Source organism: Grammomys surdaster, unplaced genomic scaffold, assembly GCF_004785775.1.
Source record: "Grammomys surdaster isolate TR1022 unplaced genomic scaffold, NIH_TR_1.0 202, whole genome shotgun sequence".
In the NCBI taxonomy this organism is placed as follows: Eukaryota; Metazoa; Chordata; class Mammalia; order Rodentia; family Muridae; genus Grammomys; species Grammomys surdaster.
The window spans coordinates 999,713-1,027,577 of NW_021604647.1; the positions used below are offsets into that span (position 1 = coordinate 999,713).

The 27,865-nt window shown below is 46.1% G+C and overlaps 1 protein-coding gene across 2 annotated transcripts in view; it reads left to right on the forward strand.

Moving 5' to 3' along the window:
- Gnb1l (G protein subunit beta 1 like) overlaps positions 1 to 27,865 on the forward strand; it is a 63,806-nt gene that overhangs the window by 17,621 nt on the left and 18,320 nt on the right. For both annotated transcript variants that reach the window (XM_028770513.1, XM_028770512.1), the window contains exons 3-5: positions 22,239 to 22,379; positions 22,754 to 22,879; positions 25,949 to 26,111. In XM_028770513.1, coding sequence (XP_028626346.1) covers positions 22,255 to 22,379; positions 22,754 to 22,879; positions 25,949 to 26,111 — 414 coding nt within the window. In that variant the 5' untranslated portion in view covers positions 22,239 to 22,254. The remainder of the gene's footprint in view (positions 1 to 22,238; positions 22,380 to 22,753; positions 22,880 to 25,948; positions 26,112 to 27,865) is intronic.

Genomic DNA, 27,865 nt, shown 5'->3' on the forward strand with positions numbered 1-27,865 from the left:
GTGCGTGTGTGTGTGTATGTGCATGTGTGTGTGCGTGTGTGTGTGTATGTGCATGTGTGTGTGTGTATGTGCATGCGTGTGTGTGTGTGTGTGTGTGTATGTGTGTGCGTGTGTATGTGACTTGTACTGTGAAGACTAGAGGAGGATGTTAGATTCTGTGGCACTGGGGTTCAAGGCGGTCGTGAGAGGTGCAGGCAGTGTAAGCTGTCCAGTAGAGGTGCTGGGACCCGAGGGACCTCTGAAGATCAGGGAGTGCTGCTTAACTGCCAGCCATCTCTCCAGCCCGTCTTGGTATTTTTATTTGTTTGGTTTGGTTTTTTGAGACACGGTCTCACTTTGTAACCCTGGTTGTTCTAAAATACGCTATGTAGAAAAAGACTGACCTCCAATTCAGAGGGATCTGTCTCCCTCTGCCTCCCAAATGCTGGGATTAAAGGTGTGCAGCACCGTGCTCAGCCCTTATAGTATTTTTTTAAAGACCAAAAGTTAAAATCAAACTTATTATTTTCTATTATGATTATGCCTCCTGAAAATATTTTTACAATTTAATATTGTGTGTGTGAGTGCATAGTGTGGGTGTGTGCACACACTTGTCATAGCATGCATGCAGAGGTCAGCTTTATAGAGCTGGGTCTCTCCTCCTTCCTTTACATCTGTTCTGGGACCAAACTTCGATCTCCTGGCTTAAGTGCCTTTATCTGTTGAGCTATCTTGTCAGCTCTGAAAGTTTCTTTAAAATCATGGGTGAATAGTGAATTTTCCAAGTGTGATCTCTATCAGCTAGTATGGTTTGGCAGTTTTCTTCAGTGTTTTGTGTTGCTAGCAGTTTGCTTTTAAATATTGAGTTAGCTTCCCACTCCTGGGATAAACTATAGAATAGTAGCATATATTCTTTTGTAACAATGGATTCTTTGCTAATTTTTTTAGGACTTTTTGTTGTTGTTGTAATTTAGTTTGATTTTGTTTTTTTGAGATAGGGTCTGACCAGGTATGTTTTACTGGTCTGGAACTTGCTATGTAGACCAGGCATGATTGGTTTGTGTTTTAGGGAAATAATTTAGAACTGTTATTATTATTAACCATTGCTATCATTCCCATTATTTTTATTTATTGTTAGTTTTGGTTTTCTGGAAGACATTTTACAGAACTAGTGTCATGTCTTCCTGTGTTTGGTAGGGTGTGTCAGATGGTCACAGTGAGCTGGATTACTGTGTATATGTTGTTTTTGCAAGGATTTAAGCAGAACATGTAGCATGCAGGTTAGCAGTGAGAGTGTTTGCCCTGCTTGCAGCAGGCCCTGGGTCTCACCCTCAGATCTGCAAAACAAAACAGAGCTCAGAGTGCAGCCAGCCCTTCAGTGGGTGCAGCTCTTAAGTGCCCTTCTCTAAGCTGCACTTTTTACAGGGTAGAAGAGAGGTTTATAGTGTCATGTTTCCAGTGTTCTGCTGTCTGAAGCATAAACCCTTTTGGTTGCTGTTTAATCTATCCCTGTCTGTTTTCAGCGCTGTTGATCGGGGGAGTTGCCCAGCTTACTTGTCTCTGCGTCCAGTTCTGTGGCTCTCCTACTTGTGCTCTTTGTCATTTATGTTTTCCTCAACTTCTATTACTTCTTTCCCCTGGGGTTTTGTTTTATGTTATGACTTTTTCTGGTTTTCTAATTGGAAGCTAAGTTACTGATTTGGAGTTTGGAGACTATGGATGGCTCTTTCCCCTATAGCTCTCTGAGGCAGGGTCTTACTATGTAGCTCAGGGTAGGTTAGAACTTACTTTATAGTCTAAGCTGTCCTCCAAATTACATGATCCTCCTGCCTCAGCCTCCCATGTATTACCATGCCTGACTTGGAGACTTTTCTTAGATTCTTAATTTTTGTATATATATTTAGGCCTGTGTATGCCATGGTGCACATGAGGAAGTCAGAAGACAGACAGCTGTGGTAGTCAGTTCTCTCTGTCCACTGTATGGGTCCCAGGGATGAAACTCAAGTCTTCAGGTTTGGTGGCTAGTTCCCTTAACTACAGAGTCATCATGCTGGTCCTCTGTCTTCTCTTCTAATGTTATCTTTTACTGCTTTAAATTTCCCTCTAGAAGAGGTGTTAGCAAGATGGCTGGGTTGCCTTTTACTCATTTTCTCTATAAAGAAGACAGTAGAGAAGTGACTGTGTTCTCACTGCAAGGACTAGCATCTTTGGGGGACACAAAACCACAGAGAGGAGAGGGCTACATCCTGCTTCTCCTAATTCAGACCAAGGCAACCTTCTGCTTACAAGGAGACCTCAGAGTCCCTATTGTCTCTGTAGACAGACTTCCACAGCCCTTGCAGAACCCGAGAGATTCAGAGAGTGGTCTGGGGTTCATAGGGCTGACATGCCATAGAGTTAAGAGCTTATGTTTTTATATTCCCCACACACTATGCCTAAGTATTTGTGGTCATCTAGAGTCTGAACCTACCTATGCAGTTCATCTCACCCCAGAAACCAGCAGATGTTCTGTGTCTCTGTTCTTGGGGACCTGCCATTATTCCATCACACTCAGGATCAGCTACAGCACCATAGCCCCAGCTTCTAAACTATTGACCTAGTAGAAGTGTCAAGACTCTGGCTTCTAAACTGATATGGCACCGGGGAACAGAGTGGAAACTGACATAGCCTAAAATGTCTGTGAACACTTGTGCATGACTTGATAGCCAACTGGTGGCAGCCTCACTCTGCCCCTCTGAGCCAGCTCCTTAGCTGCCAAGCCACAGTGCCCCCAAGTACACAAACTCAGTCTGACAGCCCCACCCACTGGAGAGCCTGCCACACAGCCACCAGTCTGTGGCATAGCAGTCTGCCAAGCAACAGCTTTATTATCCCTGACAAAGTTGTACCACACAACCGCACCACAGACACCCACAAGCTAGAGCATTGACACAACCAAGTATATCACCAATGAACATCACAGCTGAAGGACCTGCACTACTGTGTCCACTTGAAATTTAAGCTAGCAGTATGCCAGACTGACAGAGTACCTTCCATCTACAGAAAAAAGTCTCTCTCTTCAGGGAAAAGGAACCCCCTTTAAAGTTGTAAGAGGTAGTCTTTCTATTTGTTTCTTGTGTAAAGTCGTACTTTGAAAGTGAAGGTCTAGAAAAAGATACTAAACGCAGATAGAAAGAAAAGCCTTTAAGAAAATGAAGATCATTATGATAAAAAGTTTCAGTTCATCTATTGATAATGCATGTATCCAGTACAGCGTTGCTCAAATACATAAAGCAAATGTGACCATGTCTAAAGGGAGAGATCCAGTAATAGCTAGGATGTCAGCTTCCCAGGAGACAGATTACCCAGGCACAAACAATGTCACACCAGAATTAGACTATAGAATTGACCAAATAGCCTGGTACATACAGAGCATCCCCTCTGGCAGCTGCAGAGTGCATTCTACCCTTAGCTTAGGCACCTCACCAGTGTAAACCATGCAGCAGGCTACAAAACAATCTCGTTGAATTTTTAAAAATCAAAATTATCTCTTCTAATCACAAAACTAGAAACCAACAAGAGGAGCTGTGGAAATTATAGAAGTAAGTGAAAATTAGACAGTATGCCCCCGAACAACTAGTGGGTTCATGAAGAAATTAAAAGAGGAATATTGAAAATTTCTTGAGAGATGTGAAAATAGAAATACAATATACTGCCAGGCAGTGGTGGCTCACATCTTAAATCCCAGCACTTGTGAGGCAGAGCCAGGCAGATATCTGTGAGTTCTCTGTGAGCTTGGGGTCTACAGAATGAGTTCCAGAACAGCCAGGACAACACAGAGAAATCCTTGTCTCAGAAAAAAAAATACAGTATTCAAAAAAGATGTGGGGCAGAGCAAAAGGAGTTTTAAGATGTTTGCCACCACAAATGCCAACATCCACAAGGCAGAAAGGTTTCAAATAAGCATTGCATGACAGTTTGTGGCTCAGGAACTAGGAAAGTAGGAACTAATCAAGGGATGGTGGCTCAGCTACCGACCCAAGAGCAAGCCCCAGAACCCATGTTAAAAACACAGTAACAAAACCAAGAAACACAGGTGCGGTGGTGGGTTTGCAACACCAGCGTGCCTATGGTGAGATTGGAGGTGGAGATAGGAAAACGGCTTAGAAAACTATAGGGCTGCTTTCTGGAGTACTTATCAAAGCAACAGGAACAAGAGAGACCTTGTCTCACCGGGATATAAGGGATAGAAGATGCAAACAAATGCTGACCTCTGCCCTGACATGTGAACTGTGCCACACATGTGCATGTATGTCTACACATACACACATGTACAATCAGTCAATCAATATATCCTTAAAAGAACTAATCAGCCAGGTGCTTGGGAAGCAGAGGCAGGTGGATCTCTAGATTCAAGGTCAGCCTGATCTACATAGCAAGTTCCAGCCAGCAAGGGGTACATAGCAAGACCCTGTCTCATAACAATACAGAAAGAACTAACAAGTCCCAAATTAGTAAGAGGAAAGAATAAAGATCTTGTAGAGATAAATGAACTTCAACAAACACAGTGCAAAAAACATCATAGAAAGAAAGTTTGGTTTTACAGGGGGCATGATGGGTGCTAAGAAAAAAAGCCCAGAAAGATTAAATCAATGAGAAAAAAAGAGACATTATAACTGATACCAAAAGTAATGTGAATAGCTATATGCTAACACAGCAGAAAATGGTAAACTCTAGATGCAGAGTACTTTACAAAAATGAAACGTGAATAGAAAACCTAAACAAACGAGCAAGAACAGTCTTAAATCTTCCATAAAGTTAAAGGAAGGGAATTCTTCCGAGTTCATTGTGTGAGACCAATATTCATGACAAACCACCGAATGCAGCACTACTGAATGTGCTTATGAAAATGTTAGCAAGGCAAGCCTGCCAAAAGGTTTTTTTTTTTTTTACTTTATTTATTTGTGTATATGAGTATGTACAAGTTTCCAAGGTCGGAAGGTGAGCATTGGATCTTTTGGTGCTAGAGTTACAGGTCTTTGTGAGCCACCCCAGCGAAGGTACTAGAATGTAAGCTTCAGTCTTCAGATGGAGCAGTAAGCACTCTTTACCACTGAGCCATCTTTCCAGCCTCTACATTGTTTTTTGAGTTGGGTTTCTTACTACCCTGCAACTTGCTGAGTAAGCCAGGATGGTTGGCCAGTGAGTCCTAGGGATCTGCGTGTCTCTGTTTCCCCAGCACTGGTATTGTGAGTGCGAACCCCCATGCCTGGCTCAGACTCAGGTCCGCAGGCTCCTGCAGCAGGCGCCACCAACTGAGCTGTATCTGAAGTCCCTAGCCAGCTGAGTGTTAATGGAAGCATGAGAGTGCACTGGAGAAATGACAATCTCTTCAGTAGATGGACTGGGGAAATTGGACATCCCTATACAGAGAATAAAAAGAAGTACCATGTCTCCTATCACGCATTAGTCAGTTTTGCTTTAACATAGTAAATACCCAAGAAAATTAATTTATAAAAGAAAAGATTTATTAGCTCACAAGTCTAGGAAGTGCTAGCCCTAGTTCAGACACCATTGCTTTGGGCTTCATAGGTACCTGATGGCAGTGATGAAGGATACCCAACAAAGGACACTGGCTACCTCATGGCCAAGAAGCAGAACAGAAAGGCAGAGGCTGGGGTCTGACTGTCCTGCTTAAGGGCATGCACCACAGTGACTTAAGGGTCCTCCACTAGGTCTTACCTCCTAAAGCGTCCTATACTATGCAGTAACAGTGCCCTGAAGACCAAGCCTTTTAGTGCATGTGAACTCTATAAAATTTTTGTTGGTTTTAAAAAAGTTATTATTTCATGTGTATGGGTATTTTGCCTGCGTGTTTATCTATGCACCACATTTATGTAGAACCCTTAGAAGGCCAGCACATCTGAGGCATTGGATCCCCTGAAACTGGAGTTACAGATGTTTGTGAGCCACTGTGTGAGTGCTGGGAACTGATTGGACATTAGTAGCTCAGCAGGGGTGAAGAGGTGGTACTCAGTCAGCAGGGGTGAAGAGGTGGTGCTCAGCAGGGGTGAAGAGGTGCTGCTCCATCAGCAGGGCTGAAGAGGTGGTGCTCAGCGAGTGGTCTTGTGGCTGAGTATAGCACAGCGGGGTCACTGGCTGACAATAGTCCACCTCAAAATAGCTAGTAGAAAGGACTTTGAATGTTGTCCAGTATGAAGAAATGAAAACTAGGCTGATGTCTGTCCTACATACTCTGATCTGATCATGGCACCATGTGTGCGTGGGTTGGAATGTCACATTGTACCTATAGATACACTCAGTTGCTGATTCCAAATGAAGTTGTATAGGAGAGAGTTGTGTGAGTGTGGTGCTCCAGTTTGAAATCTGTTAAGCTTTATTCTGGGAGCGAGGATGATGACTGTCTTGGTGACGTTCCACATGCACTTGAGCTGTTGGATGGAACTTGGTGTGTGGACCTTGTCAGGTGGATGGAGAAGCTGACTCAGCTTTCCCATGTGCTTGCAATAGAATTTTTTAATATTTTTATTACATTTATTTTGTGTATGTACATATATCACAGTGTGTGTGTGGTATATATGTCAGAGGGATGCTTAGCTTGGCCTATCATGTGAGTTCAGGGGACCAAATGGAGGTGCTCTGTGTTGGTGGGAGTTCCTAGATGAGCAGTGTCACTGGCTCCTAACTGGGCCTTTTTAGGGAAAAGTTTGGCAGGAGGATTATGAATTGGAGGCCAACCTGAGAGACATAACAAGATTCTTTCTCAAAAAGGAAAAATGTTAACATGCTAAGTGTTTATTATAGTAATTGATAAGACAATGTTTATTATAACAACATATAATTGGCCTTATTTAAATCTGGTTTTTTTTTTTTATTTTTTCCTCCCTCAGGTTTTGTTTCTCTCTTTTTTTCCTACCTTCTGTTTGTTTGCTTTTTATTTTTATAATGTGCATGGATATTTTGCTTCCTTACATGTCTGTGTACCATGTGGTGCCATCAGATGGTTGTGAGCTGCCGTGTTGGGTGCTGGGAATCAAGCCTGGGTCTCTACAGGAGCGACAGGTACTCTTCCCTAGAGCCACCTCTCTAAGGCCATCTTTTTTATTATTTTGATAGGCTCGGGTAGTCTGATTTTTGTTTGTTTGTTTCTAAGTCTCTATGCATAGCTCTGGCTGTCCTGAAACTCACTGTGTAGTCCTGGCTGGCCTCAAATTCGTAGAGCTCCACCATGCCTAGCTAGGTATTCTATTTTTATGGCTATGTGTTTTTGTTAACAGGTACATATTTAATCTTTTTATTAGGATATGCATAGTAATAGGCTTCATTATGATATTCTCATGCATGTCCAAATGTATTTTAAATAGGTTCTCTCCCCTTCACTCCCTCTTGTGCCCCTCCCCCCACTGGTCACTTTCCTCTTTCCACCTCGCTCTCCTGCTTTCATGTCTGTGTGTCTGTGTGTGTCTGGCCATGGATGAAACATTATTTATGGGATCATGGTACCTTTATGGGATCATGGTACCTTACTAGTGGCGTTTCAACTGACAAAAAGCTCTCTTCCCTCCCCCAGTGATTATAAACTGCTTCACCGAGAGGTGAACCTCATGAGCTCCTTGTCTGTTTTGTGACAAGATGTTAATGGGCCCAGTCTTGTGCAAGTCACGGCTGCTGTGAGTTCCAGAGTGCTCTGGCTGTGTCATATCCATGAGATAGCACTCCACGATGGCACTCTACCTCATCCTTTGGCTCTTGTCTTTTTTTTTTTCTGCCCTCTCTGGGGGAGTTCCTTGCACCTTGGGGGGCTGAGATGCACTGTGTAGGTCCGAACATCAGTCTCATCACTTTGACCAGTTATGATGGGCCCTGCGAGAGGACCTTCTGGGACCAAAGCTCACAGCAGCACTACTCTGTACATAGTGATTCAGAAGGCAATGTGATAGGCACATCATGTCCAGTTAGTGGAACAGTAGGTGTAGCTTGCCCACCAGGCCTGCGGTTTCCCTGGCCACAGGCTTTTAACCAGACAGTACCAGACATGAGTTTCCTCCTGCGGGACATACCTCAGTTCTGTAGAGAGCAGCTGTTTACATGGCGTGCTAGAGCACATCTTGTCTAGTGGGGTCCACTCTGAGTAAGGCTGTGGATGACACTTCTCTCCTAGCAGCTGTAGTAACACTCTTCAGCACTGTGAGGGATACTGTTGGGAGGAATCTTCCCTCTCAGTTCCAATTTGATTCTTTCATGTCCTGGAACTAGGGTATATGGTGTTTTCAGCAGTAGAGTCTGTCTAAGGGTTTCCATTGCTGTGAAGAGATACCATTGCAATTTTAAGTTTTTCAAATCCTACTTTTAATGATGGTTCTTAAACACTTTAACCTCCCTTATAGCCTACTACCCAGCAGAGGTAGTGGAGAAGAAAGGTTACGGGGAAATGGATCTGTTTAGAAAGGTTCTTTGTGCTGTCTGGAAGTTGGCAGTTCACAGGTCGGCAGCAGCCCCGTCCGTTTGCAGACTCTTTATGGATGTTCCAGCATTCCACTTTGGTAGTGTCGGGATAGCAAACAGGAATCAGCAGCAATGGCACGACCTAGCAGAGACAGCCAGGCCTCAGCCCCTGCTTAGTCAGCAGGAGTGACCAGGAGGGATGCCAGGAGTAGTTCCTGGCTGTGCCTCTCTCAGCAAATCGAAGGTCATCAAAGACGAGAGACCAAGAAGGGTTCACAGCTAGCTCTATAGCCAAGCCAAGCTCAGCCTCCATCACTGTCCATCAAGTCCTTTTTATATGCCCTTCAAACATCACTTCCTGTCTTAGCTGACATCACTCTGCCAACCAGCCCAAGTCCTCGGAAGTGACAAGAAACTACAGCACACCATCAGAAGTTTTTTGGTGTGTTTTTGTCTGTGGAGTCAGCTATTCAATGTAAGGCGGACCAATACATGTGTGTTGTTAGCAAAGAATCCGTCGTCATGTCCTTTCACATGCTTGCTTTAGCAGAACATCCTTTCTCCTGTGTCTGCTTCAGCTAAATCTTTCTTCATGAGTTTGCCTTAACCTTTCACCTGTGTCCACTTTAACAAAAAGTTCCTTCATGTGTCTGCCCCAGTAAACACCATCCAGCACAGCTGACTTTCCAGAGAATCCTTAACATTTCGCTTCACACCATGACAATGGCAACTCTTATAAAGGAAAACATTTAATTGGGGCTGGCTTAAAGATTCAGAGGTTTAGTCCATTATTGCCATGGCAGCCTGTAGGCAGACATGGTGCTAGAGAAGGAGCTGAGAGTTCTACATCTTGATCGTAGGAAGCAGGATACTGTGTATCACACTGGGCATAGCTTGAGCATAGGAGACGTCAAAGCCCATCCCCACAGTGGCACACTTTCTTCAACAAGGCCACACCTTCTAATAGTGCAACTCCCTATGGGCCAAGCATTCAAACATGAGTCTGTGGGGGCCATTCTTATTGAACCACCACAGGGCCTTACCGTCTGTCATAGTTTGAATCAGAATGACTGCCAGAACCAGACATGGTGGCACATGCCCTTAGTCATAGGATTCATGTGGCAGAGACAAGTGCATCTCTGTGAGTTCAAGTTCAGTCTGGTCTACAGGAAGAGTTCCAGAACAGCCAGAGCTACATTTAGAATCCCTGTCTTAAAAAACAAAACAGAACAACAAAAACAAACAAACAAAAAGAATGGCCTTCATAGGCTCATGTAATTGAATAGTCACCAGGGAGTGGAACTCTTTGAAAGGATTAGAAGATTAGGAGGTGTGGATTTGTTAGAGGAAGTATATCACTGAGGGGTGGGTTTTGAGGTTGCTAAAGCCCAGGCTAGTCCCAATCTCAGTCTTTGTCTATAGATCAGGATATATAATTCTCAGCTACTTCTCCTGCATCATGTCTGCCTGCGTGCCACCATATTCCCTGCCATAATGATAATGGACTAAACCTCTAAAACTGTAATCATGCTCCTGATTAAAGGATTTCTTTTATAAAAGTTGCTTGGTTATGGTGTCTCTTCACAGCAATAAAACAGTGGCTGAGATACCATATAGTTCTGGTAGGTAAGCAATCAAATGACAACTGCCTGTGTTGTTTTGAGGACCTAGAGGGCTTCCCTGACTAACAGCTTGTATGGAGATAGCTCACCCCTGGCATTTAATAACTTATGGCTTCTGGGAGCAGCTCTACCCACCAATGTAGAGTGCCTTTTTTTTTTTTTTTTTTTTTTTGGTCTTCAGTTTCTTACTTGTCTTGTGTGGACGTTGTGACGTGCCCGTGCTCTCTGATTCTCCATCATGTGGATCTCAGGAACTGAACTTGGATGTCTCTTGGCAGTAAGGGCCCGTACTCTGTTGAGCCATCTCTTTTTTTGTTTGGTTGGCTTTTTTGGTTTGGGGGCTTTTTTTTTGAGACAAGGTTTCTCTGTGTAGCCCTGGCTATCCTGGAACTGGACTCGTAGACCAGGCTGGCCTTGATCTACACAGAGATCTACCTGCCTCTGCCTCCCGAGTGTTGGGCTTAAAGTCTTGTGACACCAGGCCCATTCTGAGCCATCTCTAGATTTAAAATTTTGCTTTGTCAGCTATCGAGTCTCCTTATGGCTGTCTCATCTGTCGTTAGTGTGCATGACCCCCCTTCTACCCCTCCCCCTCATCTTCCTGCCCCCTTCCCTCCTTAAAGTACATCCCTTCCACTTCCATAGCCACATGAGTTTCACTGCCCTCCTTCCTTAGAGCCTTTCCCTCTCAAGGGCTTCCGTCTAGTCTCCTGGTCTCTACAGATACTCACTCCCACATAAATCCACATATGCAAACACTAGAAGCTAAGGTCTCTATAAGAGACAACATGTGCTGTTTGTCTTTCTGAGGCAGTTACTTCACTTAATATAATATTTCCTAACTCCATTTTCCTGAAAATTTCATAATCTCATTTTTCTTTACAAATAAATTTCCTTTGAATACATACCACATTTTTATTAACCATTCATCAGTGGGTGAATGTCTAGACTGATTTCATTTCCTATCTTTTGTTACTAAAGCAGCAATAAACATGGACCAGGAAGTATCTTTGTGGTAGGATATAGACCCCATGTTTTAGTTTGGTTTTTCTTCAGTTTTTCCATGACTCACATTCTCATAAAACTCAGGCCAAGTTGTCATGGAACTGTAGGCTAAACCTTGACCAACTGAGTCCTGTGAAACTATGAAAAATGCTTTAGTCTGGTCCCCACCGCATGCAGTGAACTGACCCCTGTTGAGAGTGAGCCCTTGGCTGCCTGAGCATCTCCTTGCACAGCTGTGGACTTTGTATGCTGGTGTTTATTCCAAGTGTCTGTGGTTCTGAGAGGCTTCTGGCGAGGACGTTAGGGTCTTTTATGTCTAGATCATATCTACCATCTGTACATATGGATACATTGACTTTTTCTTTCCTATTTGTATCTTCTCTATTTCCTTCTCTTCTCTTGCTGCTCTAGCTAAGACTTCAAGTACTATCCTGAGCAGGAATGGAGAGATTAAATATCTTTACTTTGTTCCTTCATTATAACATGATGTTGGCTTTGTTTATTATGTATGTTTATTATGTTGAGGTGTGCTCTCTCCATTCATAATGTCTTAAGTGCTGTTACCATGAATGGACTTTTTATTTTTTTTAATGGTTTTCCAAGACAGGGTTTCCCTGTGCAACCCTGACTGTCCTGGAACTCACTATGTAGACCAGGCTGATCTTGAGTTCACAGAGATATATCTGCTTCTGCCTCTTGAGTGCTGACATTGAAGGCATGTGCCACCATACCTGGCTAAATGATCATTTTGTTGTTTTCATGACTTTGTTTTTCAAGAGACTTCCTGTTTGTTATATATTTCAATTATTTACCTTCTCTTGGTTTAACTTTGCTCGGAAATGTAGTGAAATGTAAGTTTTTTTTTTTTTTCGCTTTTTTGAGACAGGGTTTCTCTGTGTAGTTTTGGCTGTCCTGGAACTCACTCTGTAGACCAGGCTGGCTTCGAACTCAGAAATCCACCTGCCTCTGCCTCCCAAGTGCTGGGATTAAAGGCGTGCGCCACCACTGCCCGGCGTGAAATGTAAGTTTTAATGTTTCCCCTTTATGATTTTCCTGATTGGCATCAGCTGTGCTATCTCCCTTTCATCTCTGTGTTTGTTGGTTTGGGTGGTAAAGGGTCTCCTGTCCCTGTCTTTGATTAGTTTAGCTAAGGGCTTGCTGCTTTTGTTTACCTTTTCAAAGAGTTGGCTGTATCGTTGACTCTTGTCTTGGGTTTGTTGTCTTGTTTCCATTTCATTTACTTTACCCTGGCCTTGATTATTTCTGTCTGTGGCTTCTGGGTTTGGTTTGTTCTTGTTTTCCAAGGCCCTGAGATACACCATTAAGTTATTTATTGGCGGTCTCTGATGTGTGTGTGTGTGTGTGTGTGTGTGTGTGTGTGTGTGTGTGTGTAGGCACAGTTGCAGCATGCTCTGGTAGGACTGCTCTCACGGTTACCTTGTGTTACATTTTCATTTCCATTCATTTCAGGACTCATAAACTTCCTTCTTACTGCCTCAGTGATCAGTGGCCGTTCAGCAGTGTGTGCTTCAGTCCCCAGAGTTTGCAGATTTTCTCTGATTTCTCGTATGATTTCTAGCTTTATTTCATTGTGGTCAGATATAAGATGTTGTTTCAGTTTGTCTGTATTGTTGAGACTTGATATATTTTAGATGGTCTGTTTTAGAGGAAGTTCCATGGGCTGCTGAAAAGGATGTGTGTAGTCTGTGGTGTTTGGATGGAATGTTATGTAGATGTCTGCTTAAGTCCATTTGAACTTTATTTCTGAGTTCTTTCTTCCTTCCTTTCTTTCCTTCTTTCTTTCTTTCTTTCTTTCTTTCTTTCTTCCTTTCTTTCTTTCTCTCTTTCTTTCCTTTCCTCTCCTTTTTGTTGTTGTTGGGGTGAATTATGTACTGTATAGAGTATGGTGTTGAAGTTACTGTGCTGATGTTAATCCATTACCTTACTGTGTTATATTTATATTAAATATATATTTATTGTATAAATTCGGTTCACCTCTGTTCGATGAGTATATGTTTGAAATTGTAATTTCCGTTTTTTTTTTTTTTTCCTTCTGTGACAGGGTCTCTCGTAGCTCTGGCTATCCTGGAATGACATCTGTAGACTAGGCTGGCCTTGAACTCATTTGAGATCCTCCAGCCTCTGCCTCCTTAGTCTTGGGACTAAAGACCTGTGTTGTCACACGCAGCCTATAATGTTCTGATGAATTATTCCTTTCATCGCTGTGAAGTGATCTTTCCCTCTTTGACCAGGTTTGGAATTTGTCAGATAGTAGAATAGTGACACTCACTGAGCCCTCAGCAGAGAGGCGCCTTCTTGCAGTAGATAATTAACACAGACTCACAACTAGGCAATATGCGGAGAGCGAGAGACTTTGAAGCACTTAACCTTAAATGGGATGTCTTCGTAAGAGCCCTGCCCTCAGAGCTCAGGGATCTGTGCAGAAGAGGAGGTGGAAAGAGACACAAGTGCAGGTGGACTCCCAGGACACAGCTCTTTACAGACACACCAGGGCTGATGTCCACTATGATCTTAGAAACCATGACAGCACAGACAAGACCTGCACAGTCAGAGCAGACCCGAGTCCCAGTGCCAAGAAGGGAAAGTGGCACAAGCCAAGCAACTGCTTGCAGTTGGCACCGGCTGGGTAGGGAAGGTGAATTTTCTCCAGTGGAGTGGCACTGGGTATGGATGGCTCACGCTCTGGAAATGCTTGGCCAACGCAAAGCAGGCTCTGTGTGTTTTTGTTGTTTTGTTTGTGTGTACTTTTGTATTTTGCTTAATTTTTTTCTTTTTGTTTCTGTAAGAGAAAAAGAATATGAAATTCACTGGGTAGTGATTGCTCTCAAGTTTAATCCCAGCACTTGGTAGACAAAGACAGGTAGAAGGTCAGAGTTCAAGATCAGCCTGGTCTCCAGAGCCAGTTCCATCATAGTGTAGACTTCACAGAGAAATCTGTTGAAACAGGTTTGCATCAGATCCACTGAGCAAGCTGCAAACCTGTTAACAACCAATGTATAAAAGGGATCCCTCCCCTCCCTCCTCTCTCTCTCTCCTCTGTCCTCTCCCCTCTTTCCTCTCCTATATGTATATATTAATGTTACTTACCATATGTGTGTGAGCGGAACCTGTGTGTATGTACTAGTATGTCACTTACTCGTGTGTGTGTGTGTGTGTGTAAAACCTATGTATATGTACTAATATATCAGTTACCATGTATGTGTGAGTGGAACCTGTGTGTATGTACTAATATGTCAGTTATCGTGTGTGTTTGTGTGTGTGTGTTTGTGTAAAACCTCTGTATATGTACTAATGTACCACATATGTGTGAGTGGAACCTATATATATATATATATTTTTTTTTTTTTTGAGACAGGGTTTCTCTGTGTAGCCCTGGCTGTCCTGGAACTCACTCTGTAGACCAGGCTGGCCTCAAACTCAGAAATCTGCCTGCCTATGCCTCCCAAGTGCTGGGATTAAAGGCGTGCGCCAGCACTGCCCGGCTGAACCTGTGTGTATTAATATGTCAGTAAAACCTCTGTGTGTATTGATATGTCCATTACAATGTGTGTATATACTAACATGTCTGCACTTCAGAGGCAGATACAGTTATAGGACAGCCAGGGTTATGTAGAGAGACACTGTCCCTGTTGAAGGAAGGAAAGAAGGGAAGGAGGGAGGGGGGGAGGGAGGGAGAAAGGGAGGAAGGGAGGAAGGGGGAGGAAGGAAGGAAGTCTCGTGATGACTGCTTGGCTGAGGAATGTAGATGGGAATTGTAACTAGGAACAACTGTAGGAAGGTGTAGGAAGGTGTAAGTGTTTTAGGGCCTGAGAATAAGAGGTAAAGGTACTGATTCTTAGGTAACACAGAGTTGCCCTGTGTCAGGAGGCTGAGCCATAGAGACCCTGCAGACCAGCAGACCAGTCCCATCTGTGGTTTTTAAAAGACACAAAAGAAAAGGGGAAGAGAAAGCTAAGAAAAAATAAGTCACATAGACAAGCACAGCAGGACCACGTTGCCTGCTAACTTGACATCGGATATTGTATAAACAAAGAGTAGGTGTGGGGGTAGAGATACGGCATATAAAAACTCACTTGTCTGATTGCTGGACTCTGCACTCTCTCTCCATTCCTTCCTCAGCTCCCAGAGCCCCGCTCCCCCTTGCTGACAGCTGCTCTCTGATGGGAGGGCTGGTGGGTGCTCCCCTCTCTGTCCACCTTTGGATGATTGGGTTAATGATGCTGCCCCAGTGTGAATGTTATATCACAGCAGAGTCTTGGATCCTGGTCACACCGCTGCAGGGTCCTTCAGAACTCTAGTACCTGTGCAGCCTTTTCCTCTGTAGACTTTAGATCTGGATACTGCAGGGATCTAACTCGAAGCTACTTTCCCACAGTCTTGCAGTGCTCAGATTTGTTGGGTTTGATCGAGTGACACTTGGTCCAGGTTTCTCACTTGGACTGCCATGCTGCCTTTGAAAGGGCATATCCCTCCTGCTGGGGCACTTGCTAGGACTGAGCACCCAGTGAGGCGTTGAGCGGGTCTTCTGGTGCCTCCTGGTAATGCTGCTCCTGGCCTGGGTGTGGCGTTTGCTCTACCATCTTTGACTCTTCTGGTCACTGTTTTCAGCCTCCTCAGACTGTGCCCAAGTGTCGCCTGATGTTTTTAGGTTTATTAAACTCATCTATTTTTAAAGGTTTTTTTCAGAGTCAGTCTTTTTCTTACTTCAAATAAAGCCTTACAACTCCATAGTTCCTGCACATATGCAGATGGACGCTAGAGCAGGATTCTGGGCATCCCGTTCTAGCCTGCTCCATCTTATTCCCTTGATCTAAGCTGTCAGCCAGCATGCCTCAGTGACTGTGTCTGCTCCCCACAGCACTGGGGTTTAAATGTGCAATTAGGTCTGGGTGCTGGAAATCTGAACTCAGGTCTTTGTACTTCTGTTGCAGGAGCTCTTACCCAGGAACCATCTTCTCAGCCTGCCAATGTCATGTTTTTTTACTTTTTGTTTCCTTAAGGTTATAGATTTTTGCCGGGCGGTGGTGGCGCACGCCCTTAATCCCAGCACTTGGGAGGCAGAGGCAGGTAGATTTCTGAGTTCCAGGCCAGCCTGGTCTACAAAGTGAGTTCCAGGACAGCCAGGGCTCCACAGAGAAACCCTGTCTCAAAAAACCAAACCAAAAAAAAAAAAAAAGATTATAGATTTTTAAATTTTAGTGTATCTGCGTGGGTATTCTGTCTGAAAGTATGTCTGTGTACCACATGCATGCAGTGCCCACAGAAGCCAGAAGAGGGCGTCAGATCCCCTAAATTAGAGTTAGAGCTGCTAGTGAGCCACTGTGTAGCTGCTGGGAACTGAACTCTGGAGCCTCTAGAAAAGCAACCAGTGCTCTAAGTTGGTGAACCCAGCTCCAGCCCCACTGTTGCTTTGTTTATTTGACCCAGGGTCTCTCTACACAGCCCTGGCTGTCCTGGAACTCACTATGTAGATGAGGCTGGCCTTGAGCTCATGCACTCAGACCTCTTCTGGGATTAAAGGTGTGTGCCATCACACCTGGCTAATGTTAGGTTTTTAAGATTTTTTAATGTTTTTTTAAGGTTTTTAAAGATTATTAGTGAGGGCTGGAGGGATGACTAGAGGGTGAGAGCATTGACACTCTTCCGGAGGACCTTGGCTTGGTTTCCAGAACTCACAGGGCTGCTCACAACCATAGATAACTCCAGTTCCAGGACATCTGACACTTCCTTCTGACCTCTGTGAACACCAGGCATACGTGTGGTACATAGACAAAACATTCATACATATAGAATAATAAGGCCATTTGTGCTCATTGAAATGGCAAGGAGAAACTTTTTTAAGATTTATTTTATGTATATGAGCACGCTGTCACTGTCTTCAGACACACCAGGAGAGGGCATCATATTCCATTACAGATGGTTGTGAGCCACCATGTGGTTGCTGGGAATTGAACTCGATGAGAAGCAGTCAGTGTTCTTAACCGCTGAGCCATGTCTCCAGCCCCGAGGAGAAACTTGTACATCCATCCAGGTTCTTGTCATTTCTTCTCAATCTCCCTACAGAAGGCTAGAAAAAAGAAAAAGAAATTTAATTTTTTCCTATCACTATTCCTGATCCAGGTAAGTATCAAATTAGTGTATTATATATGGATTATATTTGCATAATTTTAAAACTTATTGTTTCAGTTGCTGATTTGAGTCTTGTTTAATTTGTTTAATAAAATTTAGCTTGGAATTGGGAGAGAATTTCCAACAATTTTTAAAATAACCTTAAACATACTTCTGCCATTTATTATAAATTAACATAAAGCTGTGCCCTCAGAATTGACAGTGATAAAAATCAAGTTATCCTTTAGCCCCCCAAACATTGAAGATTCCCTATATTCTGCAATATCAAATGTTCATGCAAAACTTAATTTTTATATAAAAATAAATAATCATGTCATCTTAGCTGTATGCAGCCTTGCTGAGGTTTACTGTTGCATTGGGTTTTGATCTCCCTCTCCTCATCTGTCCATCTGTCTTTCTCTCTCTCTTCCTCTCTCTGTCTCTGTGTGTGTGTGTGTCTATATGTTTACATGTCTGTATGTATGTCTGTCTCTAGGAGGGGGGTGAGACAGGGTTCCTCTGTGTAGCCATCACTACACACTCCCATCCTAGAACTCACTGTAGACCACGCTGCCTCAAACTCAGAGATCCTCCTGCCTCTGCCTAGCTGCCTAGCTGGTTTTGACATCTCTTCAGTCTACTTTAAGATACAAGAGTTGCTGCTGTTTGCTTCTATAGTTTCTCTTGACCTTGTCCATTCTCACAGCCTAAACTACACTGTCTTGTACAGTGTCCCATGTCTGGATGTGTCTGTTTCCTCATGGCCAGGTTCATGTTTGAACATTGTCAGCATGGATTCATGGGATGGTGCCATGGTGTCTTACCGCATATCACCAGTAGATAAGCTCTCCCTGTTGTTTAGCATTGGTGGCACCGGCGTCCATCATTTGGGGAAGGTAATGACAGCTAGACGTCCATTGTGAAGCACACTTCCCTTTTGTGACTAGTAAACTTAAAGGAGTACCATGGAGACCTAGGTCCTCTCAACCTTTTACCACATCGGATCTTTTTCAGGTCTGATTTGGGGTATATCCCTTCTATCCCAGTTTGTTTTCTAGTGCTGTGATACAATGCCATGTCCAAAAGCAACTAGGGGAGGAAAGAATTTATTTGGCTTGCTTGTCCTGATCACAGACTGGCATTGAGGGAATTCAGGGCAGGAACTCAAGCAAAGGCAGAAACTTGGAGGCAGGAACTTGAGAGACCATGGAGGAACACTGCTTACTGGCTTATAACTACATGGCTTGCCTAGCTTGCTTTTTTATGCAACCCAGGACCACCTGCACAGGCATAGTACCACTGCCAGTGGGATGGGTCTTCCTACATTCAATCAGTAATCAAGAAAATGCCCTCCACATACTTGCCTGCAGGCCAATCTGATGTAGGCATTTTCTCCATTGGGGTTCCCTCTTCCTGGATGATACTAGCGTGTGTAAAGTTGACATAAAACTAGTAGTGCAGTAGAGTCAGAGAGGGAGTCTTTCCTTGAGGATAATGCTGAGGCCTCTAGACAAAGGCTGCTGTGGTTTGCCCAGGGGGACGATGTTATCATCTACTGTATGGGGGCCAAGGGCCTTCAGCACTTTCAGGGCATTTTGTAGCATTTATTGGAAAAGTCGTCCATTTTCCAAATCACCAGGTTTTCTCTCCTGTAAAATTTTTAAATAAACTGTCTCCCTTGGACATCTTGAAGAACCAAAATGTATTCTGGATTTTTTTCTGATGGTTTGTCTTCCTACTTGTAGAGGAAGAGGTTGGGTTAGAGCCATGCAGCAGCACTGTACATGGGCCAAGCACAGGGGCTGCAACCTCCACCAAGGGCGGCCAGTGGCCAGGGGCCAGGAGAGATAGGATAATACAATTATTCTCAATTAGATTAATAAAGAATAATTAGATGTCATAAATCAAGTAATCATAGGATATTGTCATAGGAAAAATATGTAGGTAGAATTAATTAGTTTTCAAATAAAGCGTTTATTTTAATTGCCTGAAATGATGGAGCCCTTAATTGTTGATGCATCATTTTGGCCTGAGCTTTTCAGCTGTTGTAACAGTGTGACGTGACGGGTTTGTTCCCTGCATTTCTGGGGAGACAATAGAGGAGACCTGGATTTCATCACTTCCCAATGAGCCTTCTGCTGTAAGGTTCTGGAAACTCCCACCATGCCGCAGGCAGGTGGCAAGTGTGGGCTGAGCTTCAGCTGGCACTGGCCAGGTCCTGGTGTGAGAACTCTTACACACATGTGCATGAATGTGCATGTGAATACAAGTGAATACATGTGCTTTAGTGTGTACCTGAGGGTCTGTATGCCCCTGCATATGGAATGCATGTGAAGGGGGTGCATCTCTGTGTGTGGGTGTTTATGTTTGCATGTGTAAGTGTGAGCATCTAGGTGTCTGTATATATACACATGGCTACAGTATGTGTGGTATCTGGATTGTACCATGTGCCTACAAAGGTAGCCTGTCAGAGTTCGTGGCCAGGACCCTTGTGGCAAGATGCCCCTATACTGGCCTTGGAGCGTTCCTTCTGGGAGATCATGCTGTAAGACATCAAGTTCTTGACGTGGTGGAGCTAGGGCCTGGAGACCTGTATCTGGCATGAGCACAGCCAGGCTTTGGAGGACCAACAGCTGCCCTCTGACCCTGCCCTTTGGGGCACCTGTTTCGGGCAGTTCTTCCAGTATCGGTGATCTGGGGCATGTGTCTGTGAACGACAGTGTGAGGTCTTGTCTCTCCTCTAGCCAAAGGGACCCTCACATTTTTGAAGAGTTACTTAGCTTTTAGCAATTGATGAGTTTTATTTAGCTAAAGCTCCTTCCCTGCCGACCCCACCCACCCAAAAAACAAACAAACAAAAAACCAAGAGAGTGGATTTGGCAGTTTGTTCATGCATTCCTTTAACCTTGTTTTCTTTGAAAGCCCTTGAGGGAGACAGACTCCAAGGGTGGAGTTAGCCCAGGAAAGGCTTGACCTGGTGGGACCTGCATCAGGTCAGTAGGACTACATACATGTTTCATCTCATGCCTCTGGCATGGGTACAGACCTCACTGGCCTAGCACAGCCCTGACCATACCCCCATCCTTCTGGTCTACCCTCCATAGGGCCTGGTGGCCTCCTGGGAGCCTGATTCTGGCTGTTGTGTGCCTACTTTCACTGTGGTGTGGCTCAGAGCCCGTACCTTCACCTCTCCTAACAGAGAACAGGTGAGGGCATAGGATATATGGATCTGGCACTGGCGGAAGCACACTGGCAGATGATGAGCCTGATGGGATTGCCTGGGGAGGCTGCCCAGGACGGAAGGCTCTGTAGTCTCTCTTCCCACATTCCCCCCAGACTTGAAGCCCAGTCTCCACTGCAGTAGAATCCTGCCTAGCAGCTCCTTTGCTCGGTTCTTTTCCTTGCCGTGTTCTTTTAATGGCTGCAACTGCCACCCAAGTTGAGCAGAGCTGCCTCTCCCTGCTATATGGGCTGCACAAAAGTAGGGTAGGATTTGCCCTTACCCAGTGGAAAGGCTCCTACAACAAGCTGCTACAGGCTCGTGCTGTTGTCTCCCTCTGACCTTTCCCTGTACCTTCATCCAGCTCATGGCTTGTGAAGAGTAACCAACTGTGGGACTGGGCTGGTGTGAGAAGGGTGATCTGCAGAGGTTGAATGTGTGGTCTAGGGCACTGGAAAGTTCTCTTTTGCAAGGTAGACCCTAGCAGATCTTAAATACAAGTCCTGTGATTTGAGGAGTGGTCCGTCTGCTGGGGCAGCAGCTCTGTGGGTGTGGCCAAATGACTTGGTCCTGCTCCTTCCTGGCTGTTCTGCTCCTTGGTGACACATGTCTTGAGAACATTTCAGGCCCATTCCCAGGAATCTGGGGCAGCTCACTCCAGATTCCTGCCTCAGTTTCTCAAAAAATAAAAGTATGCTATGCAGAGTGACTATAATTAGAAGATTTGGCAGTTCAGGCTGTGATCCAGTGGGGTTGTTTGTAGCGTTCTCAGCACTCCACATAGCTCTCATTTGCAAGCATGTCTGCTGAGCTGCTGGGTGCCAGGCAGGGCAGTGCAGTCCAGACTCCTCACAGTAGCCATGGGGCAGGGGTGGGATTTGTCATCCAAGCACATCATTACTGTACTTTAGGGAGGAAAGAACAGTGACTCCAGAGGGGAGGGCTTCTGAGGGAGGCACAAGAGTAAAGCCTGCTTGGGAAAGGACTGAGGCCAATTTGTGTCAGTATGAGTACTGTGAGCCTGCAGGGTCACTGTGGGAGGAGACAGTCTGAGTACCTGCCTTGTGGACCATCCCAGGGACAAGGACCAAGACAGTGGGTTCCTGTGAGAGAGATTAGGTCTAACTCTGACAAGTGTGACAAGTAGGGCTCATAGCAAGCAAACAGTTAGGGAAGAGCATGGAAAGAGGAAAGAGGAGAAGTGGCTGTGGGGATTCAGGCTGATGGTGGACCAGGGGAGCAAATGTCACTTTTGGTGGACAGTAAAGGCTGAGGGCCTCCATCATTCAGAAAGCATGCAGATGATAGATATGAGGGTGATGTTAAACTGACTTGGGGTTTTTGTTAAAAGTATTCACATGGGCCTACAAGAATGCCTAGGAGCCTGATCAAGTTTGGCCAAGCAAAGGCTCCTTTTCAGTTGTGCTGGGAGTGGAGCCCAGGGCCTTAAGCTTGCTAGGCAAATACTCTACCAGAGAGGCAGCAAGGACTGTACACCATACCCAGGCTGTGTGTGCCAAAAGGGACAGGCTTGGACCTTGGTGATACCAGAGCCGATAGATAAGTCGGAGCTACAAGGTGGGGAGAAGATGCTCATTAGGACAGTGACAGCTGGCAGCTGGGGTAAGCTGGCCTGCACTTACAGCAGTCCTGTGGCCATGCCAAAACCTGGCTATTCTTTAGCCACAGAGTCTATCTGCACTATGGAGAACAGAATCCTTTTCCAGAAGGGGCAAAGTTGGGTTCTGAGCCACCAGCTTTTTAAATGTCCCTTCCCAGCTGCCTGCTATAGGTATGCAGAGCTCCCTGTGCCTCACATGTCTGCCCTTGTACCCCAGGACTGCATTCACCCACATGGCAGCTCTGTTCCCACCACCGCCTGGTCCCAGATTTGTCCTACGAGGCACGCAGTCAGCTGTGAACACACTGCATTTCTGCCCACCATCCCAAGCTGCAGAGAACCCACTCCTTTTCTCAGGGTGAGTAACAGCTGTCCCGCCTCAAGCCCAGGGAGAGGTCCAGCCTGGGCTGCATGGAGCACAGTGCTGTCTAAGATGCTGGTGGAGGACACCGTGCAAGGAGTCTGTTTACCTCACTTTTAGAACCTGACTGACACACTGCCTTCTGAACTACTTGCAGGGGCAGAGAATCATGTCTCTTTGTCCCACAACACTGAGTTCTGACAAAGTGCCCCCATCCCCTGGCCCTTCTGGCCACCTTTTCTGGAAGGGAGGCACAGAGAAGTCTTTTCCTACTGAAGTATCTTCATCCACTGGCTGTGCGTACTGTTGGCCTGGAGTGTTCAAGACTGCTCCAACCCCTGACCTGCCTATGCCTGACTCTTCTCCAACAGATCTCGGAATGGCCTAGTGCACACCTGGAGCCTACAAACAAGGAGAATAGTTGCCACTCTAAACGGCCATGGGGGCCAGGGTGTCATCTGGCTGAAAACACTGCCGCAGGGACACCAGCTCCTCAGGTGGGTTACAGCACTACAAGGGAGGTCCCAGGGGATTTATGCCAGGAACTCTGTAGAGCAGGGTGGCAAACTGAATAAGTGGGGTGGGGGTGGGGGTGGATCTGGCCAGCTCCAGCTTTCGGGAAGCAGACAACTCTGACTTGTCAAGTGAAATTATCCTCTTCCCTGGGGCCCTTTGGTGCTCTGAGACAGGTCTGGGAGGTGCCATCTGACATAGCTGATACCAGCCCAGCAGGCAGCTGAGGGAAAGGCTCTGGACTCTATGGCTTAGAAGTGGGCAGAGGTAACAGCTGGGACAGGGCTGGATAAAGCAGGCCAAGCCGACTGGCATGAAAGGTGAAAAGGGTAGCCTGGGGTGGACACTTATAAGCACCTTATCTCCCAGCCAGGGTGGTGCAGCTGCAGCCCCTCCACAGACCCCGCTGAGGGTCAGGAGGCCTGTGGTGGGGGCTTCGGGTATGGAATGCCCAGGTGGATTTGCACTGCACTGGAGACCACAGCCCACTAAAGCTGCCTGGCCTCAGCTGTGTGTGGATCCAGGTTTCTTTAAGAGGCCCTGGAAGGGGATTGGGCTTTCATATCCAGCAAAGCTGGAGGACTCCCAGCACTGGTCACACCTGGGCCACAAGAGCTGCCCCAGCTAGTATTTCTTTACCTTTGTCATTGTGAAACCACGTATTTACAGGCCTGTTCAGGAGTATGCAGACCCTTGTGGCACCTGAGTAACCACTGCCCAGACAAGGGGAGCACTGTAGCACCGCCCACTGCGGAGTCAGTGGCAGCCAGGACTGCTATACTGTCTTGCTGTGTTGTCTTAAAAAAGAGAACATTTATTTTATGAGTTTCTCTAAACTTTAAGTTAGGAGAAAAAAACCTAGAAGACTAGCAGGTATTTAATGCATCCCAGTGGTCTTAGTGTTCTGGAAGCCAGACAGGAGGATCGCTGTGACTTTGGGATACTCCTGGTTTCTGCCCGTTTTTCTATTGAACTGATTGTATTTTTCTTATTGACATGTGAAGTCCTTTTCATATTTCAGATAGTGCCAGTATTCTCCTATCACAGACAATCTCTGCAATAGGCTGGTGTGTATTTTCACTCTCCTAGGGGTGTCTTCATGGAGTCACGTTGACCAGGCCTTCACCATGTGGTCAGAGAGGCCTATGCTAAGCCATGGATGGGCACCCTTGCCTCTGGAGCTCACTGTTGCTTTGTTTAGATCCACAGTCTCTGTGGAATGTGTTGCTGATGTGGGATGCAGGCAAAGCCTGCCTTCTGTTCTTCATCTGTAGATTCAACCTTGTTGACAAAAGTATCCAAGGCCACAGACAGGAAGAAAATGCTAGCAGCTGCATGTGGGGTCTGGGATCGGTTTTCTGGTCCCCGTTTCTCATGATCTCAGTACTTCTCAAGTGCTCTGTAGGGTAGAATGCCCCTAGATTCAGGACAAGACAGAAGTCCTGGGTTCAGGGAGGAAGCCCATTGTGGTGACTGCCAACCTTGTGGTGCTGGAGGTACATGAGTCCTGGGGCTCCTTGGCAGGAGAGGCTGGCTTTGGTCACACAGGTGGGCGGTGTCTGCTGGGCCCACTGTCAGCATCCTAGAGGTTGAAGTTCCCTAATCTGAAAATCTGAAAGCTTGTTTCTTGTTGGTTTTATTTATTCACTTTTGAGACAGGTCTCACTATGTAGCTCTGGTCAACCTCAATTCCTTATGTTGTAGACCAGCCTGGACCTGAACTCACAGAGATTGACCTGTCTCTGCCTCCTGAGTGCTGGGCCTAAAGGCATGCTCCACAGCTCCCTGTATGAAGATCTAAGATAAAGTCTCTTCAGAAACCTGGCTGTTGTGTTTAGAAAACCGATGAGCCTGGTTGTCCGTGGTGGCCCTAAATTGCCCGTACTGTCATTCACTATGTTCAACTGTCTGTTCTATCTGCATGTGTCTGTTGACGCTGACCTCTAAGCTCTGCCCTGACCCACAGTGCTATATGCTCATCAGCTCTTTGATAAGGAGCCTTATATCTATTATCGGCTCCCATATTTGCTGTGCCAGAGAGGGCAGAGCCGATGCCTGTAAGGAGCCAGGCCTGCTCAGGGCCTCTGTTTCTACAGTTATGTGTGTCTTTGCCCATGCTGTCTTCAGTACGCTTGTCTGTGTGCCTTGGGTCCACTTCTGTTTGAGCTTCCTGGCCCAGTGTACGGTCATCCACCAGTCACAGTGCCATCCCTCATAGGCTCCTGGCTCTCACTCAGCTGGCTGGGGCTGTTTTCATTGTGCACAGTGACAGTCACACTGTCTGTGGGTCTGTGGGTTTGGCACAGCACTGTCGGGTGTCCATTTCCCCAAGGCCACATCAAATAGCCTGCCTTCCCACAAAGCCCAGAGCTACCCACTGTGGTCAGTTCTTTCCTGGTTCTCTAGCTCTTCCTTTTCTAGAATGTCACAGGAGTGTAATTACATGTTGTAGAACCTTCAGATCTGGCTTCTTTCACTTAGCAGATCACAGCTCAGCATCCTTCCAGCTGTTGCATGTATCAGCAGTCGGTGCCGTCCCTTGCCGAGTGGCATTCTGTGGCACAGCACACATTCTTGGCCATGCTTTTGTTGCAGAGCAGCTGGGTCGTTTCCAGCTCAGGTGATGATGATAGAGCTGCTGTCAGCGTGCTCACATGGCATTTAGAGTGAATGTAGCTCTCAGACACACTTTGGAAGAGACCTGAGTGAGACTTCTGAGTCTTAAAGACAGTTTACAGAAAGGAAAGGGGTGCAAGGTATGCCTTAGTGGCACCAGAGCGGCAGGAGACTGGCCATAGGTGCATGCCTCCATGTCCACATCCTTAGTCTACTGAACATCCCGGCCTCAGTGCCCTGGATACTAATGCCGATGTGAACACTGAGGGGGAAGCCTTCCTCACTGAGGCCTTCAGCCTGGATGGTGTGAAGCTTACCTAGTCATCTTCTGGAAACGTGGCTACTTTCAGCATTGAAGGGCTACGGACTGGATGCTGGTCCAAGTGGGCATACATATGCTTACAGTGTCTCACAGACCCCTCCCATTGCTTCATCAGCCAGGGCCGGGACCTGCGACTGTGCATGTGGGACTTGGCAGAGGGCAGGAACACCATCATGGACTCAGTTCCACTGGACAGTGTGGGTTTCTGCAGGAGCTCCATCCTGGTCAGGGGACAGCTGTGCTGGATGCTTGCTGTGCCAGGGAAGGGCAGTGATGAGGTAAGAACCAGCCCCTGGAGCTCCTTCCATACACTAATGGCACTGGCTTTGTCCTAACCCAACATACATGCACTCACCACACGTGCATTCTGAGGAGGGTAGTGCAGCAGCCTGAGGAGTGTAGTGCAGCAGCCTGAGGATGTAGAAGTCACAGATATACAATGTGCACAGCCCCCAGGCCGTGACAGGAGGTTGTGCAAGCTTAGAAAGACTTTATTATGGTAGCAGGGAGAGGCTGGACGGCAAGGGGTCTTAGGTGGGAGCTGTTCAAATTTGTTCTCAGGACAAGAGGAGGACTGTGTAGGAGTCTGATCTGGGGTATGTACTAAGAGTGTAGCAAGAACAACAGCCACCTATGTCAGAAGCAGGATCCCAAGGTCAGACCCAGGGCCCATACCTTGCCTCGCCTGCTTCCTTGGGCCTCTCAGAACCTACTACAGACACTGGAGCTTTCCACTTGGCACCCAACTCCACCTTTTTTTTTCCAGAAGGAAAAATGCTGGGTTTGGGCAAGTGTGGCCACCCAGACAGCCGTGAGGGGTGGGAGCATGCTCCCAGGCATTGTTTGGGCCTAAGCCAGCTGTTCTTTTCCAGGGCCCAGTTTAGGCAGATTCCAGACTGACTGGAAAACAACCATTTGCCCAGGATGTTCTGGCTGCTTCTGAAAATTCAGTGTCCGACTGTTGAGATGGCTCAGTGGGTAAAGGTGTCTACTGCCTAGGCTGACAATCTGTGTTCAATTTCCTGACCCTACACAGTGAAAAGAAAGAGCTGATTCACAAAAGTTATACACACGTGCACACGCGCACGAACACACACAGACACACTCACTAGTAAATAAATGTAATAAAAATTGTTTTGAAAATACAGTGCCACTGCACTGAGGACGAGGGCCAGGGAGCTTGTTAAAACTACACAGGAGCCTGTGACCTCCACAGACAAAGACTGTACTGATCCATGGCCTGGGGGTGGCTAAGCCCTCTTAACCCTCAGAGTGGCATCTTGTGTGGCTATGGCTTGGGATGACCTAGTACCACCTGCCTTGCTGTAGAGAAGGAAGCAATTCCCCTACCCCTCACATTAATAAAACTTTTAACAGGTTTTTGGCAAACTGGCAAGAAAAGTGTATATAGCTCCTAATTGGTGATTTAAATGCAATCATGAACAAATAAATCCTGTTACTATCTCATTATTTATGAACTAGATCTGCTTGGAGACAACATGACTTTTCTTGGGCAGGAGCCAAGCCTAACCCAGTACACCGGCCTGATCTGCCATCGGGAGCTGCCTACTCAGCACTGCTGGCTGTGGAGGACCACGGGCCTGAGGAGGCAGGACTGTGGATAAGAGCCGCTCCCCATCTCCCCTGCCTTCCAGCCTGGGAGCAGCTCTGATGTGGGCTGGCAGGCTGTCCATCTCTCCTCCCATGCAGCAGCTCTGCCTTTCTGTTAGCCTCTGTCCTGGCTTCCTCCAAACATACCTCCTTCCCTTACTACCTCCCACAGGCAGCCAAGGGTTCTTCAGACTCCAGTCTGTCTCCCAAAGGCCTGAGCGTGTTTCCCTGCCACTATAAAGGCAGAGAGAGGCTGTAAGACTCACCTACAGCAGATGGAACCGAAAACTATGACCATTTCTAGTGCTCACTTGGGTATTAGTCCAATCACTGTGCGGACCCTGGTGAGATTACCCTGCCAGAGAGCACCCTGGCCATCCATCCATCCATCCATCCATCCATCCATCCATCCATCCATCCA